Raw genomic sequence first — 17,571 nt, forward strand, 5'->3', positions numbered from 1 at the left:
GCAAGATTTCACCTTGTGGGATTAGGATGATTCTGAGAAAGGTCAGGAATCAGAACAGAACTACACTGGAGGGACGTGGTCAATAACCTGAAGGTAGCTGGGACCACAGTCTCAAACATAGTGTGTTAGTAACACACTACGCCGTCATGGATTAATATCCTGCAGAACACACACGGTCCCCCTGCTCACACCAGCACATGTCCAGGCTCGTTTCAAGTTTGCCAATGACAATCTTTATGATCCAGAGGAGGCATGGGAGAAGGTCATGTGGTCACATGAGACCAAAATAGAACTATTTGTTATCAACTCTACTCTCCATGTTTGGAGGAAAATGAAGGTTGAGTAGAACCCGAAGAACACTAGCCCAACTGTGACGCATGGTGGGGAAAACATCATACTTTGGGATACTTTTTTTTGCAAAGGTGACAGAACCCCTGCACTGTATTAAACGGATGATGGTTGGGGTCATGTAGCGCGATATTTTAGTCAACAACCTCCTTCCCTCAGTAAAAGCACTGAAGATGGGTCGTGGCTGCGTCTTCCGTCATGACAATGACCCGAAACACAGAGCCAGAGCAACTAAGGAATGGCTCTGTAAGAAGCATCTCAAGGTCCTGGGGTGGCCTAGCCAGTCTCCAGACCTGAACCCAATAGAAAATCTTTGGAGGGAGCTGAAACTCAATGTTACCCAGTGACAGCCCCAAAACCTGAAAGATCTGGAGAAGATCAGCATGGAGGAGTGGGACAAAATCCCTGCTGCAGTGTGTGCAAACTTGGTCAAGAACTAGGAAATGTCTGACCTCTGTAATTGCAAACAAAGGTTTCTGTACCAGATATTAAGTTCTGTTGTTCTATTGTATCAAATACTTATTTCATGCAATAAAATGCAAATTAGCTATGTAAGAATCATACAATGTGATTTTCTGTGTTTTTTTTATTTATATATAAAAAAAATTATAGATCTCTCCATTCTTTGTAGGTGGGAAAACTTGCAAATTCGGCAGTGCATCAAATACTTATTTCCCCCACTGTATGTGTTTCCCTCCCTAAGACATGGATGGGGTGATGAATGATGCAGGGTGCTTTGCTCGTGACACTGTTGGTTATTTATTCCAAGTTTAAGGCACATGTATCTGGCATGGCTACTACAGCATTTTGCAACAACATGCCCTCCCGTCTGGTGGGATCATGTTTTATCTTGCTCCAGGACAATGACTCAGCTGCGTAACTGCAAAAATATCATACAATTGCTATAAAAGCAAATCTGTGGAAACTCTGGTCCATTTTTTTAACATAAGGTCCTCTCCCAAGTCAGTTTAGCATTTTAGGAGCAGTGATAGATTTTTGTCTTTCATGCTGTAAAAATACCACATTTACATGTTTTCTCTTGTATGTGACAGAATTATAAAACCCAGAACAGAGTGGAACCTGAACAGTACCCATCAGTGCCAATATCTAATCGAGACCAAGCTTTTCCCAAGAAGGATGCATATACTTCCATGGAGGTTTATGAGCAGCTCCTTAATAAAAGGCGATCTGAAGCTGAGAGGGCAGCTAGAAGAGATAATAAAACTGAAACCGAGAATCGTTTTATCCGGAGACCAGATGTGGATAATGACGTGATGGATCGTCCCCGATACCTTTCTACAGATTGGGAGCCGGAAAGAAGACCCCTCAGACTTAATATCAGTAATGAGGTTGACGACAGTAATACTAATAGATTGAAATATGACAGGGAAGTAGAAGACCGAAGGCCCATGAGATATAACCCACATCCTGAAAGGTACTGGATCTAATGCTGAATTGAACACTGTTGCGTATAATGCTTTATTGCCCAAAATACATGTAAGTGAAGGTGTCAGTATCCTTTAGTGGAATATTACAGTTTCAACAAATAAAGCTCGTTCATGGTTTAATGACATGTAAGCAAATTCCAAATATACAATGGGAAGATTTATCAAGTGACAAGTTTTCTTTTTCTGGTGAGAAGAAAGTCACAAATTTTGGTGCATGTGTGTTTTGTGAGCAAGTTTGCAATTTTAACCCCTTCATGACCTTGGGATTTTTCGTTTTTCCGTGTTCGTTTTTCACTCCCCTCCTTCCCAGAGCCATAACTTTTTTATTTTTCCGTCAATTTGGCCATGTGAGGGTTTATTTTTTGCGGGACGAGTTGTACTTTTAAATGACATCATTGGTTTTAGCATAGAAAACGGGAAAAAAATTCCAAGTGCGGTGAAATTGCAAAAAAAGTGCAATCCCACACTTGTTTTTTGTTTGGCTTTTTTGCTAGGTTCACTAAATGCTAAAACTGACCTGACATTATGATTCTCCAGGTCAGCACGAGTTCATAGACACCTAACATGACTAGGTTATTTTTTATCTAAGTGGTGAAAAAAAATTCCAAACTTTGCTAAAAAAAAAAATAATAAATTGCGCCATTTTCCGATACTCGTAGCGTCTCAATATTTCGTGATCTGGGGTCGGTTGAGGGCTTATTTTTTGCGTGCCGAGATGACGTTTTTAATGATAGCATTTTGGTGCAGATACGTTCTTTTGATCGCCCGTTATTGCATTTTAATGCAATGTCGCGGCGACCTAAGAAACGTAATTCTGGCGTTTCGAATTTTTTTTCTCGCTACACCGTTTAGCGATCAGGTTAATGCTTTTTTTTAATTGATAGATTAGGCGATTCTGAGCGCGGCAATACCAAATATAGGTAGATTTGATTTTTTTTTTTATTGATTTATTTTGATTGGGGCGAAAGGGGTGATTTAAACTTTTATATTTTTTTTTATTTTTTTCACATTTTTTATACTTTTTTTTTTTTTTTTTTACTTTTGCCATGCTTCAATAGCCTCCATGGGAGGCTAGAAGCAGGCACAACTCGATCGCCTCTGCTACATAGCAGCGATCTGCTGATCGCTGCTAAGTAGCAGAAATGGAGGTGTGCTGTGAGCGCCGACCACAGGGTGGCGCTCACAGCCACCGGTGATCAGTAACCATAGCGGTCTCTAGGACCTCTATGGTTACCATCCTGACGCATTGCCGACCCCGATCATGTGACGGGGGTCGGCGATGACGTCATTTCCGGCCGCCCGGCCGGAAGCGGTAGTTAAATGCCGCTGTCTGCGTTTGACAGCGACATTTAACTAGTTAATAGGTGCGGACAGATCGCGATTCTGCCCGCGCCTATTACGGGCACATGTCAGCTGTTCAAAACAGCTGACATGTCCCGGCTTTGATGCGGGCTCACCGCGGAGCCCTGCATCAAAGCAGGGGATCTGACCTCGGACGTACTATCCCGTCCGAGGTCAGAAAGGGGTTAATAGTTTTTACAACGCTCTTGATGCTTATATTTTTTTAAGGTTTGTGGAGCCTAGCAAGAAGGGCACAGAGTGACAAATTCACTATCATTTATGTAAACAAATGGCATATAGAGAAAAATAGTTTTCAATTCTAACGCAAATAAATTGGTAGCATCTCTGTCAATGTATTTCGCCAACTATGGCCAGGCTTAGTTTTGCTATCCTGGCAGAGAAGTGCTGCTTCTCACAAAACTAGAATATCATCAAAAAGTTAATTTATTTCAGTTCTTCAATACAAAAAGTGAAGCTCATATATTATATAGAGTCATTACAGACCAAGCGATCTATCTCAAGTATTTATTTCTGTTAATGTTGATGATTATGGCTTACAGCCAATGAAAACCCAAAAGTCATTATCTCAGTAATTAGAATAATTAGCAAAAAACTCATGCAAAGGCATCCTAAGTGTTTAAAAAGGTCCCTTAGTCTGTTTCAGTAGGCTCCACAATCATGGGGAAGACTGCTGACTTGACAGATGTCCAGAAGGCAGTCCTTGACACACTCCACAGGGAGGGTAAGCCACAAAAAAACATTGCTGAAGAAGCTGGCTGTTCACAGAGTGCTGTATCCAAGCATATTAATGGAAAGTTAAGTGGAAGGAAAATGTGTGGTAGAATAAGGTGCCCGAACAACCGGGATAACCGCAGCCTTGAAAGCATTGTTAAGAAAAGGCCATTCAAAATTTTTGGGGAGATTCACAAGGAGTGGACTGTTGCTGGAGTCATTGCTTCAAGAGCCACCACACACAGACGTATCCAGGACATGGGCTACAAGTGTCGTATTCCTTGTGTCAAGCCACTCATGACCAATAGACAACACCAGAAGCGTCTTACCTGGGCCAAGGAGAAAAAGAACTGGACTGTTGCTCAGTGGCCCAAGGTGTTGTTTTCAGGTTAAGGTAAATTTTGCGTTAAATTTGGAAATCCGTGTCCCAGAGTCTGGAGGAAGAGAGGAGAGGCCACAATCCAAGCTGCTGGAGGTCTAGTGTGAAGTTTCCACAATCAGTGAAGGTTTGGGGAGCCATGTCATCTGCTGGTGTAGGTCCACTGTGTTTTATCAAGACCAAAGTCAGCGCAGCCGTCTACCAGGAAATTTTAGAGCACTTCATTCTTCCCTCTGCCGACAAGATTTATGGAGATGGAAATGTAATTCTCCAGCAGGACTTGGCACCTGTCTACACTGCCAAAAGTACCAATACCTGGTTTATAAACAACGGTATCACTGTGCTTGATTGGCAGCAAACTCACCTGACCTTAACCCCATAGAGAATCTATGGGGTATTGTCAAGAGGAAGATGATACACCAGACCCAACAATGCAGACGAGCTGAAGGCTGCTATCAAAGCAACCTGGGCTTCCATAACATCTCAGCAGTGCCACAGGCTGATCGCCTCCATGCCACGCCGCATTGATGCAGTAAATGATGCAAAAGGAGCCCCGACCAAGTATTTCAGTAGGCCAACATTACGGATTTTAAAATCATTTTTCAAGCTAGTGTTATAAAGTATTCTAATTTACTGAGGATTCAAGCTGAGGAGGCTAATTTGCATATTCCAGGTGCCTTCTGGGAAAAGCGAAGAGTCTCCCTAAGCTAGAAGATCGTTGGGTACAGCCGGGACCAGCTGCTTGGAAAGAATCACCAAACCGCGCGCCTTACGGCGCGCGAATTTTTACCTGTAGGACATTAATGCAAGAGAGCTTGGCTGAATAGATTACACAAGAAGGAAAACACACAGCAAGTCAGCAGGATCTAGGAGCAACATGGCAGATGTGACAACCTACATGGTGAGCTGCAGCATGTGCTACATGTTCACAGATCGACCAGAAGAAGAATTAAATTTCACCTGTCAGAAGTGTAGACTAGTGGCCCTTTTAGAAGAAAAGGTGCGGGATCTGGAAGAAAGAATAGCAACTTTGAAACTCATCAAAGAGAATGAAGACTTTCTAGACAGAACAGAAGCATCTCTACTGGTCACAGAAGGTGAAAAAAGTGTCAGAGAACCTCCAAAAGCAGATGAGTGGAAGCATGTGACCAAAAGAAGCAAGAAGACCATGGAGAAATCACCAACCATCACCACCAACACAACTGAAGAACCGATATCAAATCTTTGTAGAGGATGAAGATGGCACACCTAAGGATGAAGCAATACCAGCAAGCAAAAAAGAAAAGGGCACACAGCAACAAGTGACAGCAAAAAGTACAGCCAAGAAGCAACGAAGAGTGGTGGTGGTGGGAGACTCACTACTGAGAGGCACAGAAGCAGCCATCTGCAGACCGGACATAACTGCAAGAGAAGTATGCTGCCTTCCAGGTGCGATGATCAAGGATGTGACCGATAGGATACCAAAGCTCTTCAGCTCCAAGGACGTCCACCAATTTCTTCTGATACATGTTGGCACCAATGACACGGCAAGGAAGGACCTACCGACAATCTGCAAAGACTTTGAAGAGTTGGGGAAGAAAGTAAAGGAACTGGATGCACAGGTAGTTTTTTCTTCTATCCTTCCAGTAGACGGGCATGGCACCAGGAGATGGAACAGGATCCTTGATGCAAACAACTGGCTAAGACGATGGTGCAGACAACAAGGATTCGGATTCCTGGACCACGGTGTGAATTACTTGTACGATGGACTCCTCGCCAGAGACGGACTACACCTCAACAAACCTGGGAAACACACATTCGCCAGAAGACTCGCTACACTCATCAGGAGGGCGTTAAACTAGAAGAAGAGGGGACGGGAAGAAAAACATTAGACTTGAACAAAGAAGATCCAGGAAAACATACTCAGAAGGGAGGTAAGAACATTTCTAAAACAATCCACAGCGAGGAGATTGGAACAAAACAAAATCCTCTAAACTGCATGCTCGCAAACGCCAGAAGCCTGACAAACAAGATGGAAGAACTAGAAGCAGAAATATCTACAGGTAACTTTGACATAGTGGGAATAACCGAGACATGGTTAGATGAAAGCTATGACTGGGCAGTTAACTTACAGGGTTACAGTCTGTTTAGAAAAGATCGTAAAAATCGGAGAGGGGGAGGGGTTTGTCTCTATGTAAAGTCTTGTCTAAAGTCCACTTTAAGGGAGGATATTAGCGAAGGAAATGAGGATGTCGAGTCCATATGGGTCGAAATTCATGGAGGGAAAAATGGTAACAAAATTCTCATTGGGGTCTGTTACAAACCCCCAAATATAACATAAACCATGGAAAGTCTACTTCTAAAGCAGATAGATGAAGCTGCAACCCATAATGAGGTCCTGGTTATGGGGGACTTTAACTACCCGGATATTAACTGGGAAACAGAAACCTGTGAAACCCATAAAGGCAACAGGTTTCTGCTAATAACCAAGAAAAATTATCTTTCACAATTGGTGCAGAATCCAACCAGAGGAGCAGCACTTTTAGACCTAATACTATCTAATAGACCTGACAGAATAACAAATCTGCAGGTGGTCGGGCATCTAGGAAATAGCGACCACAATATTGTACAGTTTCACCTGTCTTTCACTAGGGGGACTTGTCAGGGAGTCACAAAAACACTGAACTTTAGGAAGGCAAAGTTTGACCAGCTTAGAGATGCCCTTAATCTGGTAGACTGGGACAATATCCTCAGAAATAAGAATACAGATAATAAATGGGAAATGTTTAAGAACATCCTAAATAGGCAGTGTAAGCGGTTTATACCTTGTGGGAATAAAAGGACTAGAAATAGGAAAAACCCAATGTGGCTAAACAAAGAAGTAAGACAGGCAATTAACAGTAAAAAGAAAGCATTTGCACTACTAAAGCAGGATGGCACCATTGAAGCTCTAAAAAACTATAGGGAGAAAAATACTTTATCTAAAAAACTAATTAAAGCTGCCAAAAAGGAAACAGATAAGCACATTGCTAAGGAGAGTAAAACTAATCCCAAACTGTTCTTCAACTATATCAATAGTAAAAGAATAAAAACTGAAAATGTAGGCCCCTTAAAAAATAGTGAGGAAAGAATGGTTGTAGATGACGAGGAAAAAGCTAACATATTAAACACCTTCTTCTCCACGGTATTCACGGTGGAAAATGAAATGCTAGGTGAAAGCCCAAGAAACAATGAAAACCCTATATTAAGGGTCACCAATCTAACCCAAGAAGAGGTGCGTAACCGGCTAAATAAGATTAAAATAGATAAATCTCCGGGTCCGGATGGCATACACCCACGAGTACTAAGAGAACTAAGTAATGTAATAGATAAACCATTATTTCTTATTTTTAGGGACTCTATAGCGACAGGGTCTGTTCCGCAGGATTGGCGCATAGCAAATGTGGTGCCAATATTCAAAAAGGGCTCTAAAAGTGACCCTGGAAATTATAGGCCAGTAAGTCTAACCTCTATTGTTTGTAAAATATTTGAAGGGTTTCTGAGGGATGTTATTCTGGATTATCTCAATGAGAATAACTGTTTAACTCCATATCAGCATGGGTTTATGAGAAATCGCTCCTGTCAAACCAATCTAATCAGTTTTTATGAAGAGGTAAGCTATAGGCTGGACCACGGTGAGTCATTGGACGTGGTATATCTCGATTTTTCCAAAGCGTTTGATACCGTGCCGCACAAGAGGTTGGTACACAAAATGAGAATGCTTGGTCTGGGGGAAATTGTGTGTAAATGGGTTAGTAACTGGCTTAGTGATAGAAAGCAGAGGGTGGTTATAAATGGTATAGTCTCTAACTGGGTCGCTGTGACCAGTGGGGTACCGCAGGGGTCAGTATTGGGACCTGTTCTCTTCAACATATTCATTAATGATCTGGTAGAAGGTTTAAACAGTAAAATATCGATATTTGCAGATGATACAAAACTATGTAAAGTAGTTAATACAAGAGAAGATAGTATTCTGCTACAGATGGATCTGGATAAGTTGGAAACTTGGGCTGAAAGGTGGCAGATGAGGTTTAACAATGATAAATGTAAGGTTATACACATGGGAAGAAGGAATCAATGTCACCATTACACACTGAATGGGAAACCACTGGGTAAATCTGACAGGGAGAAGGACTTGGGGATCCTAGTTAATGATAAACTTACCTGGAGCAGCCAGTGCCAGGCAGCAGCTGCCAAGGCAAACAGGATCATGGGGTGCATTAAAAGAGGTCTGGATACACATGATGAGAGCATTATACTGCCTCTGTACAAATCCCTAGTTAGACCGCACATGGAGTACTGTGTCCAGTTTTGGGCACCGGTGCTCAGGAAGGATATAATGGAACTAGAGAGAGTACAAAGGAGGGCAACAAAATTAATAAAGGGGATGGGAGAACTACAATACCCAGATAGATTAGCGAAATTAGGATTATTTAGTCTAGAAAAAAGACGACTGAGGGGCGATCTAATAACCATGTATAAGTATATAAGGGGACAATACAAATATCTCGCTGAGGATCTGTTTATACCAAGGAAGGTGACGGGCACAAGGGGGCATTCTTTGCGTCTGGAGGAGAGAAGGTTTTCCACCAACATAGAAGAGGATTCTTTACTGTTAGGGCAGTGAGAATCTGGAATTGCTTGCCTGAGGAGGTGGTGATGGCGAACTCAGTCGAGGGGTTCAAGAGAGGCCTGGATGTCTTCCTGGAGCAGAACAATATTGTATCATACAATTAGGTTCTGTAGAAGGACGTAGATCTGGGGATTTATTATGATGGAATATAGGCTGAACTGGATGGACAAATGTCTTTTTTCGGCCTTACTAACTATGTTACTATGTTACTATGTTACTGAGACAATGACTTTTGGGTTTTCATTGGCTGTAAGCCATAATCATCAACATTAACAGAAATAAACACTTGAAATAGATCACTCTGTTTGTAATGACTCTATATAATATGAGTTTCACTTTTTTGTATTGAAGAACTGAAATAAATTAACTTTTTGATGATATTCTAATTTTGGGAGATGCACCTGTATATGGAAGGTCTGTGCCTCTTAATGGAGAAGCTTTATCTGCTGAAACTGGAAAACATCTTAAATATTCATGAAAAATAAATCCACTTCATGGCTGTAGGTAAAAGTTAGACTTTTCAACAAGACAGTAAATTGTTATTTTACATTGCTGTTCTTTGTCCTTATAAATGTTACTAAATGTGCCTTTTTTTTTTTTTGGATCAGATATTTTTATTAAACCATCAAAATTGTGCATAAACAATAAAAGGAATAGTTTGTTTTCAGCAACATACAAATACTCAATACCTTTTTTTTTTGTTAGAAAACTTATTTAGTCCCAAACCAAACTCCCACCCCCCTTCCCCCCACCCACTAGAGACCTGTCAAGAGTCATCCCCCACTAAATTATCACATACAAAAGTACAAGAAGAGGAAGATGACTTGTCAAAAAAATATTTCCATAGGGGCAAAAGGTCTTCAGGTCACATTGATTCGAGCCACGGGCTCCACAACCTGTCAAAGAGGTCCATCTTGTTCCTCCTAACGTAGATACTCTTCTCCAAAGCAATGATATGGTCCACTTGCTTCATAAAGTCTCTCCTTGTTGGTGGCTCTTCCCTAATCCAGAATTTGGCGATCAACTTTCGCGCAATAAATAACAGTCTAGCTATAACCGTTTTATACAGCTTATCAGTTATTACCTCCTCCACATAGCCCAAAACACATACCAGAGGATCCCGAGGCACATCACAACTATATGCCAAACCCACTTTATTCAACACCACCACCCAAAAGGAGGACAGCCTGGGGCACTGCCACAACATATGAAGGATGCCCGCTTCGGACTGCGAGCATCTAGGGCATTCTGAATTAGGCCTTAATCCGGCTTTGAATAACATGTCTGGGGTTCTGTAAGCCCTATGAATGACAAATAATTGTGACAGCCTACCAGGCTCACTCATTGATATCTTGGGCACATAATCCAATACTGATTCCCACCGATCGTCATCAATCGCCCCCAGGTCAGCCTCCCATTTCGCCCTTGCTCTAATAGGGTGCTCCGCCAGAAAAGAAAATAGAAGGAATTCATATATTCCCGAAATCACCCCCTTCGTGCCTCCCCCTTCAAGGATAAAATCCAGCATAAGATCCACCTGGATTTCAACAGTCCCTCTCTTACACTGTGCCCGGTACGCATGAGAAAGACGACGGTATTGGTACATCTCAGACTCCGGGAGTAAAAATTCTTCCTGCAATATCTCAAAGTCTCTAATTCTACCCTGATGTAAAATCTGGCCCATCCGAGAGATGCCTGCCTCCCTCCAAATATGAAATCCCTCCATCTGTCTAAACTCCTGTAGGACACAGTTGTTCCAAATGGGTGAGAATCTAGTGAGTGCCCGTACACCCCTAATTCCTTTAACTTTATCCCACACCTTGTGAATGAGCCTTACAGTGCAAAATTTAGAACCTTTCTCACGGAAATGTCCCCCCTCTAGGCCCTCACTCAACACCTTTGTCCCAATCAATGATCTCAGGCTGCAAGGTGCCCGCATCCCACCTGACACCTCTCCCCATCCCTTGAAATGCTGACACTGTGAGGCCAAAAAATACAACCACGGATTGGGCAATGCCACCCCTCCCTCCGTCTTTGGTCTCTGTAGGGTTTCCTGTTTAAATCTGGGGCTCTTCCCACCCCAGATCAGCTCACCAAACAAAGATCTAATCCTCCGAAACCTATTCTGCGATATCCATATAGGGGAATTGTGCAACACATAGAGTAACTGCGGCATCACAATCATCTTTATCAGGTTTATCCTACCAATTACCGATAAGTGTAGCTTTTTCCACGCCTGGACCTTGGTACGTATCTTACGCAGAAGAGGTGCCAAATTCAGTTCCTCAAAGCTAGTCAGAGGGAGTGCGATCTGAATCCCCAAGTACTTAAATTTCTCAACTAGCCTCAACCTTGTGACAGAGTCCCCCCCATCACCGTCCCCACTATCCCCATCTATCAACATCATATTCGATTTGTCCCAATTTATCCTTAAGCCCGAATAACTCCCAAATTCCTCAATAATGGCCTCCGTCTTTACCAAGGTCCCCTCGGAATCCTCCAAGAAGAGCAGGATATCATCAGCGTATAACGCTACTTTTTCTTCCGCCTCCCCGTACATAAAACCCTTCACCTCCCGGGACCCTCTGATCTTTGCGGCAAGGGGTTCCACCGCCAAGGCGAAGAGCAGCGGGGACAGAGGGCAGCCCTGTCTAGTACCTCTAGATAAAGAGAAAGTCTCAGAGAGAGCGTCATTCACTCTAATTTTGGCCACCGGAGAAGAGTACAACAGCCGCACCCATGAGATAAATTTAGGTCCAAACCCCATTCGTTCCAGTACTGACCACAAATAACTCCACTCCACGCAATCAAAAGCCTTATGAGCGTCCAAGGATACCACAACCCGTTTGCCAACATTGTCAGAAGGGATTTGCAAATTTAAAAATAACCTTCTCAGATTAAGTGCCGTTGATTTATTGGGCATAAAGCCTGCCTGATCCGGGTGAACCAGTCTGTCAATCACCCTAGATAACCTGTTTGCCAGAGCTTTTGCCAGAATCTTAATGTCAGCCGTCAAAAGTGAGATTGGTCTATAGGATTCTGGTAATTGTGGGTCCTTGTCGGCCTTAGGGATAACGACCACGATAGCCTCTCTCATTGAAACAGGTAACTCCCCTCTTTCCAATGACCTATTATACACCTCCGACAGTTTGGCCAACAAAGTTTCTTTCAATACCTTGTACATCTCAGCTGGAATACCATCCGCCCCCGGAGCCCTGCCCCCAGCAACCCCCGCCAAAGCGGCCCCCAATTCTTCCTCCCCAATCGGCTCCTCCAACAACTCACAGTCTTCTTTGCTCAACCTAGGCAGGTCAATCCCCTCCAAGTAGCCCGTCATGTCCTCAGCCCCCCTGTCCACACTTGAAGTATATAGCTTATTGTAGAATTTCCTAAACACTTCCAAAATCTGCTCCCCCTGAGTAACCAATATTCCATCTTCCCTCCTAATGGAGTAGACATGAGAGGAGTCCCTCTGTGCAGACGCCACTACCGAAAGTAAATGCCCCACCTTTTCCCCCTCTGAATAGAAAGACGCTTTTTGAAAGGCCCGCAATCTCTCCGCCCTTCTCAAATATAATTTATTGACCTCCTCTTGGGCCTTCCTCATCCGACTCTGAGACTCCTTAGTACAATGGGCCCCCAATGCTGCCTCAGCTGCCTTCAGTTCTTCCAGAATAGCTTGATCCTGTACTCTAGTCCTAGTCTTGTGTCGTGAAATGTCACGAAACAGAATCCCCCTTAAATACGCCTTCATGGTGTCCCATACTACGTGACATTCCGCACTCCCGTCATTAATCCTAAAAAACTCCTCTATTTCAGCCCCCACCCTTTCCATGTCCAAGAGTTGTAACCAGGAGGGGTGAACCTTCCATCCCATCTTCCGTGAACCAACCTGTTCAGATAATTTTAATGAGACCCGAACTGGACTATGATCTGATAGAATCCTGGGATTATATTCCACCTCACTCAACAATTCGTTCATCCCATCATTACCCAAGGCGACATCGATACGAGACATAGAACCATACGTGGTCGAGTAACAAGAATAAGAATAAGTATTAGCGTTTCGAACCCGCCATAAGTCAATCCAGCCTATTTCTCTAAGGTAATTCCCAAAAGGAGTGCCATTACCGTCCCTACGTAGCAGAGCGTGATTACTCTTATCCCAATGGTCGTCGGCAATATTGTTCACATCTCCAACCACCAAAAGAGGAACCCCGACCCACCCTCTCATATGCTCCAAAATCTCTTGAATTTTCTTACCAGAATACGGCGGGGGTATATATATTGAAACAATGCAAATCAGACGGTTAAGAATTTTACACACCAAAAGGACATACTGACCATCTTTATCAATTTTAACCTCAACTTCCTCAAATGGAGTACTAGTATGGATCAAAACAGACACCCCCCTTGCATAATTAGAGAAAGTCGAGTGATATGCCCTGCGCACCCATTTTTTCTGTAACATATCTACTTTTTCCTCCACTAAGTGAGTTTCTTGCAGGCATATCACCGAGGGCCTCTGCTTCACTAAGTACTGAAATATTGCCGCACGTTTAGTAGCGTCCGCTAGCCCCCTAACATTCCAACTTATAATATTAACCTTCCCTCCCATTTCCTTAGAAAAAGGTATAAAATAAGAATCGTCTCTCCCAGGTCTCCCCCAATGCCCTCCTCCCCCCCCTTCCCACCCCCCATCCCAACAACTAACCCAACCTTCCCCATCTAAAACTCAAGATAACTCAGATACTCCGAACTTTCTTTCTCTATATGAGAACCGAGGGCACTTAGTATACCCTAGAACTAAGTCTTTTGCCGTCCATCTCTTCCCCCCACACCGCGACCAATATAAAATATTCATTACGCCGCCGAACATAATACTGTAAACGTTAGGTGCAGTTGAACCATCTGCAACAGTAACATTCAGAAAGGACCCCTCCAACGAAGAGAGGCAGAACCAGCAGAGTCACAATCCTTCCGAAACAGTCTTAACGGTTCCGCTCAGTGCCAATCTTCTTGGCGTTGGTGTCCAGCCATTGCATCACCTCCTCCGGATTTTGAAAAAATTGAACACGGTCCAGCGCCACCACCCTAAGCTTAGCTGGGTAGAGCATTGAATATTTTAGGTCCAGTTCACGGAGCCGTCGCTTGACCTCCCCAAACTTCATTCTAAGTTTCTGCACCGATGCCGAATAGTCCGGATAAATGGAGATCCGATTCCCATTTATGCTCAGGCCATCACTCAGCCTGGCCTTTCTCAGTAAAGTCTCCCGATCCCGGTAGTCCAGAATTTTTGCCAATATGGCACGAGGGGCCGAGCCGGGCGGCAGAGGGCGAGTGGGGACCCGATGAGCCCTTTCCACCGAGAAATGTTTGGTAAGGTCTGCTCCTCCCACCGAGTTCTTGAGCCATGCCTCAATATATTCTGTGGAATTATTTCCCTCCACCTTCTCCGGCACCCCAATTATTCTTAAATTGTTTCTCCGAGATCGGTTTTCCAAATCGTCTGTCTTAAATTCCAGCTCTGCAATTCGTTGAATATATTTCTTTTCTCTTTTTAACAGTTCGTTTGTCTGATCCTCCACACTGCCCACACGCTCCTCCACCACCTCCACTCTTTTCTCCACTTTGCGCATAGCAGAGTTAAGGGACTTTATTTCAACTGTCAGATCATCCACCCTCAGATTCAGCGCGGCCAAGGCAGATTTGCAGTGAATAACGACAGAGAAAATGTCCTGCAGTGTTGGTTCCCCCATCCTTGGCTGCTGTACCACATCAGAGTCATTGGTCTGCACAGGGCTAGCAGCAGGTGTCACACTTTCTGCACTGTGCGCTCCCTGCACCCTCCCTGGGGAACATTGCACCTCCACTTCACCGGTCCCAGCGTCCCCTCCACTTTCTTGCCTCATCAGGGCTTCCTCCACCTCAAGTCCCTCTGGACCCAGCAGCAGGGCTCCCCCCTCCTCCGTGCGGGCAAATCGCTCCAGCCGGGCTATTACCTCCAGCCTCCGGCGGTATGTAGCGCTGGCCCTGGCCGCCTCCTCCTCGGCCACGGCGCCATCTTGAATTTTCGCGCCGGCTGCAGGCGCCGACTGTTTGCGGCGCGGCATCTCCGCTCCTCACCGCTTATCAACTCCGGAGCCTTCTTCCCCTCGCCGGGGACTTGCCTGGGTCCCTCTGCCCGGTTTTCGGCGTTCGGCGGCGCCTGAAAGGGTAGGTTTAAGGAGCGGTGCAGGGAGAGAGACCCTTCGCACGTCCGCTCACATTCGTCGCTAGGCCACGCCCCCACTAAATGTGCCTTAATTGGTTTAGGATCCTAAATAACCGAACTCTTTTTACAGAATATTACATCAGCATGGTGATGTTAGGGAGAACCGTGAATACCGTCCAGACCGAGCCTCTTACTTTCAGATCGAAAGGAGTGATCTCAGGTCGGAAAACCTCATTAACTTCTGTTTTAGTTAGTCAAGAAGACATTTTTTTACTATTTGTCAATGCTGTTGTATGTATTAAATTGGTGTGAGGTTGGCACCCAGCACCACCAGGAAGCTGTTGATTTTCCGCAGTAAAGTTCAGCTGGCCGCTCAGTTAGTCTAATGTGGCTGCTGCTTGGAACATGTAGTGGCCCAGTGCGCACTGCTTCACCATGGCTCCTTTATTTAGCTTGTCATCAGGGACCCAGGGGACTGGCCCATACCAACCAGAGAGTGATGAGGACTATATGCCACCATTTAAATACGGAAAATTATTACCCTGCAGGACTTTGCAAAATAATCGTAGGAGGCAGTGTCCTGCCCTGCCATCTAGGCTTTTGCTTTCAGAATGAGAACAACTAACCTGGACCTTGTTTGTTTTATCACATTTAAAGAAAATATGTTCTTGTTCACGTCATATGTGACACAGAAGAGAATAGCCACTGCTACTAGGAGCCACACCAAGCACAAAAAATACTGATCAGTTTTATTATCTTTATAGGGAATCTCTCACCAATTTGTTACTATTTTATCTGTGATAGGGGCAGAGACCCTGATTCCAGCATTGTATAACCTAATCCTAGTTGCTGCAGTTTTGATTAAAAACCGTTTTCTGTGCTGCAGATCTAGCAGGTCACTGAACACGGACTCCTGTATTACCCCTCCTACACCACTGATTGGTAACTTTCTGCCTATACACAGGAATCTGCCTAGTTGGTTGCCTTATTTATTGATCGCACCTTTTGACCAACGTTCATCTCCTTATTCTCAGTCTAGTTTTAAAGCCTTTCTTGGAAAATGATTCTTTCCATTATAGTGTATAATCTTACCTGTCTCAAGTGGTATCCAACTCTCATTAGTATTCCTGGAAGCCACTTGTGGTTACTATTGTTTTTTGGATCTAATATTTTCTGTCGGTTGACTGACAGATCATTGTGTTGGTCCTGTGCAGATCCCCAGCCACCCCGACTCTGCTGTCCTCACACCGTTTGCCTCTGGTTCTGTCCATACTGGGTCCTGTAGGGTGCACACCTTTGCATCCTATGATGTTTTTGTTAGTCACAGCAGATGACCAGTTCTATGCCCTTTTCCTTCCACTGGAACTACTATAAGATGTGCCATGGCTTCTGTGTCCCTCAATGACACAAGCAAGAAAAGAACATTTTTTGCTTCTCACCTGTAAAAATCTTTTCTTGCTGAGTTAATTGGAAGATAAAGCTTCAACTCTCTAATTTTGTGGGCATTCTTTGGCGTTAACGAATGTGTTGCTCTGATTCTAAGTCCTTACCTATACAGAGGCTTCTTTTAGGATCATGGTTTACCTTCTGTTGGCTTCTTCTATATACTCCAATGCACACTGATTAGCTTGGCTTCTGCAGGAGGGGTATAGTCTATGCAGAAGGAGCCAAGACTATTTGGCTTAAGGTACCGTCACATTTAGCGACGCTGCAGCGATATAGACAACGAGCCGATCGCTGCAGCGTCGCTGTTTAGGTCGCTAGGAGACGTCAAATACGGCAACAGCTGAGCGATGCAGGAGCGATCCAGTGACGTACTTATCGTTCTCGCTGGTTGTTCGCTCCATTGAAAAACATTGCTGGCATCGTTGCTTTTGCTGTCAAACATGACGAATCACGCCGACCTGACGACCAAATAATGTTCCGGACTTCTAGCTCCAACCAGCGATATCACAGCGGGATCCTGATCGCTGCTGCGTGTCAAACACAACGAGATCGCTATCCAGGACGTCACAGATCACTGTCGTTCTCGTTGGAAAGTTGTTCAGTGTGAAGGTACCTTTAGTGTCCACCTCCTAGTGGCAGCAGCTACAGCCAAGCTCTTCTGTATCCTTTAAAACTCAGCGTGAAAAGCATTTTACAGGTGAGTAACTCAAAATCCTTCTCCTTATAGAACTCTGGTACAAATTAGACTGAGCTCTAAGTTTCCTTATTTAAATCATCCACTCTGTTATCTCCACTTGTTATATGTGTCCACTGCACATGAAATGAACGGGAAGTAGATGCTACACAATAAAGTTAAATCATTTTTTTGGGACGAACTATAGGCCACATAAAGACAGGAGAGATCGAGAATATCCAGTGGACGATGAAGATAATTTTCAGGAGCAATCAAATCGAAGGCCTGCTACATCACTTATGAGGAACAGGTAAATTCAGTCCCCTATCTAAATGAGCA

The 17,571-nt window shown here is 44.0% G+C and overlaps 1 protein-coding gene across 5 annotated transcripts in view; it reads left to right on the forward strand.

Moving 5' to 3' along the window:
- Positions 1-17,571, forward strand: part of CSPP1 (centrosome and spindle pole associated protein 1) — a 147,928-nt gene that overhangs the window by 51,341 nt on the left and 79,016 nt on the right. For all 5 annotated transcript variants that reach the window (XM_069731439.1, XM_069731434.1, XM_069731436.1 and 2 more), the window contains 3 exons: positions 1,401-1,783; positions 15,244-15,333; positions 17,441-17,542. In XM_069731439.1, coding sequence (XP_069587540.1) covers positions 1,401-1,783; positions 15,244-15,333; positions 17,441-17,542 — 575 coding nt within the window. The remainder of the gene's footprint in view (positions 1-1,400; positions 1,784-15,243; positions 15,334-17,440; positions 17,543-17,571) is intronic.

Source organism: Ranitomeya imitator, chromosome 6 (assembly GCF_032444005.1).
Source record: "Ranitomeya imitator isolate aRanImi1 chromosome 6, aRanImi1.pri, whole genome shotgun sequence".
Taxonomy (NCBI): domain Eukaryota; kingdom Metazoa; phylum Chordata; class Amphibia; order Anura; family Dendrobatidae; genus Ranitomeya; species Ranitomeya imitator.